Source organism: Opisthorchis viverrini (assembly GCF_000715545.1).
Source record: "Opisthorchis viverrini unplaced genomic scaffold opera_v5_298, whole genome shotgun sequence".
In the NCBI taxonomy this organism is placed as follows: domain Eukaryota; kingdom Metazoa; phylum Platyhelminthes; class Trematoda; order Opisthorchiida; family Opisthorchiidae; genus Opisthorchis; species Opisthorchis viverrini.
Window position 1 is genome coordinate 270,055 of NW_008751950.1, and position 861 is coordinate 270,915.

At 44.5% G+C, this 861-nt stretch overlaps 1 protein-coding gene across 1 annotated transcript in view; it reads right to left on the reverse strand.

The window, feature by feature from the left end:
* Nucleotides 1-675: 675 nt before the first annotated feature.
* Nucleotides 676-861, reverse strand: part of T265_09647 (hypothetical protein) — a gene marked incomplete at both ends in the record, with an annotated part of 3,900 nt that continues 3,714 nt past the window's right edge. The window contains one exon of the mRNA XM_009175787.1: nt 676-831. Within this exon, the coding sequence (XP_009174051.1) occupies nt 676-831 (156 nt within the window). The remainder of the gene's footprint in view (nt 832-861) is intronic.

Here is an 861-nt window from a genome sequence, read left to right on the forward strand (position 1 = left end):
GTCCGCTTGTTTTGCTCACAAGTCCAATAGTTCACCCAAAAGCAATATTGGTGACTCGGTATATCGATGAAGTCAAACATTGCCTTAAGCCAGATCTAACGTATGCTCATCATCANTCCGAATAAATGAGCTAGTAGGATAGCCAAAACTGATGCGATCCAATTGTCCCAGATAGTGATGATTTAGCTCGAGACAGCTAGACACATTCTCCCGGTGCACAACTGAAAAATCGCTGTGTAAATTTCGCCTTACGGATTTGCTAACAACGACCCACACGAGCTATGACTTTGAGACAACCGTTGTCAAGCACCTGAAAACGCCTTTGCTCCGCTTCTCGAACAGGCCAAGTCTCAGCCATACAAAAGAACAGCCCGTACTGCAGCCTGGTACACACGTTACTTGATATTCATGGATACCCTGCCTTGACGCCATAGGTGCATCAAATTAGCAAACGCGACCCGAGCATTGCGGGTTCGCGCATTGACCTCATCTTTCACATTACATTCAAAACCAATATAACTTCGAATGTATGTAAAACACTGCACCACATAACCTCTCCAACCGGATCAGAAAAACACCTGCGATCTTACATAAGCTTTGTTGTACATCTGAAGGTTTCCTCGGCCAACCAAAAATATCATCCCTCACAGAAGTGCACATCTAAGCAAAATCATCTCAAAAATGACGTCCTTTACGGGGCTCTCCAGAAACCGAAGTATTTCGGTGCAGTGATGGCATGGCACTGCTATACCCAGTTTGATAGCAAACCCGCAACTGTGCATTTCCCTCTCTTGACTTCACCCTATCGCCCACTTGTTCCATTACATTCAACTACGAACAAACTCACGTTTTATTCTAAAT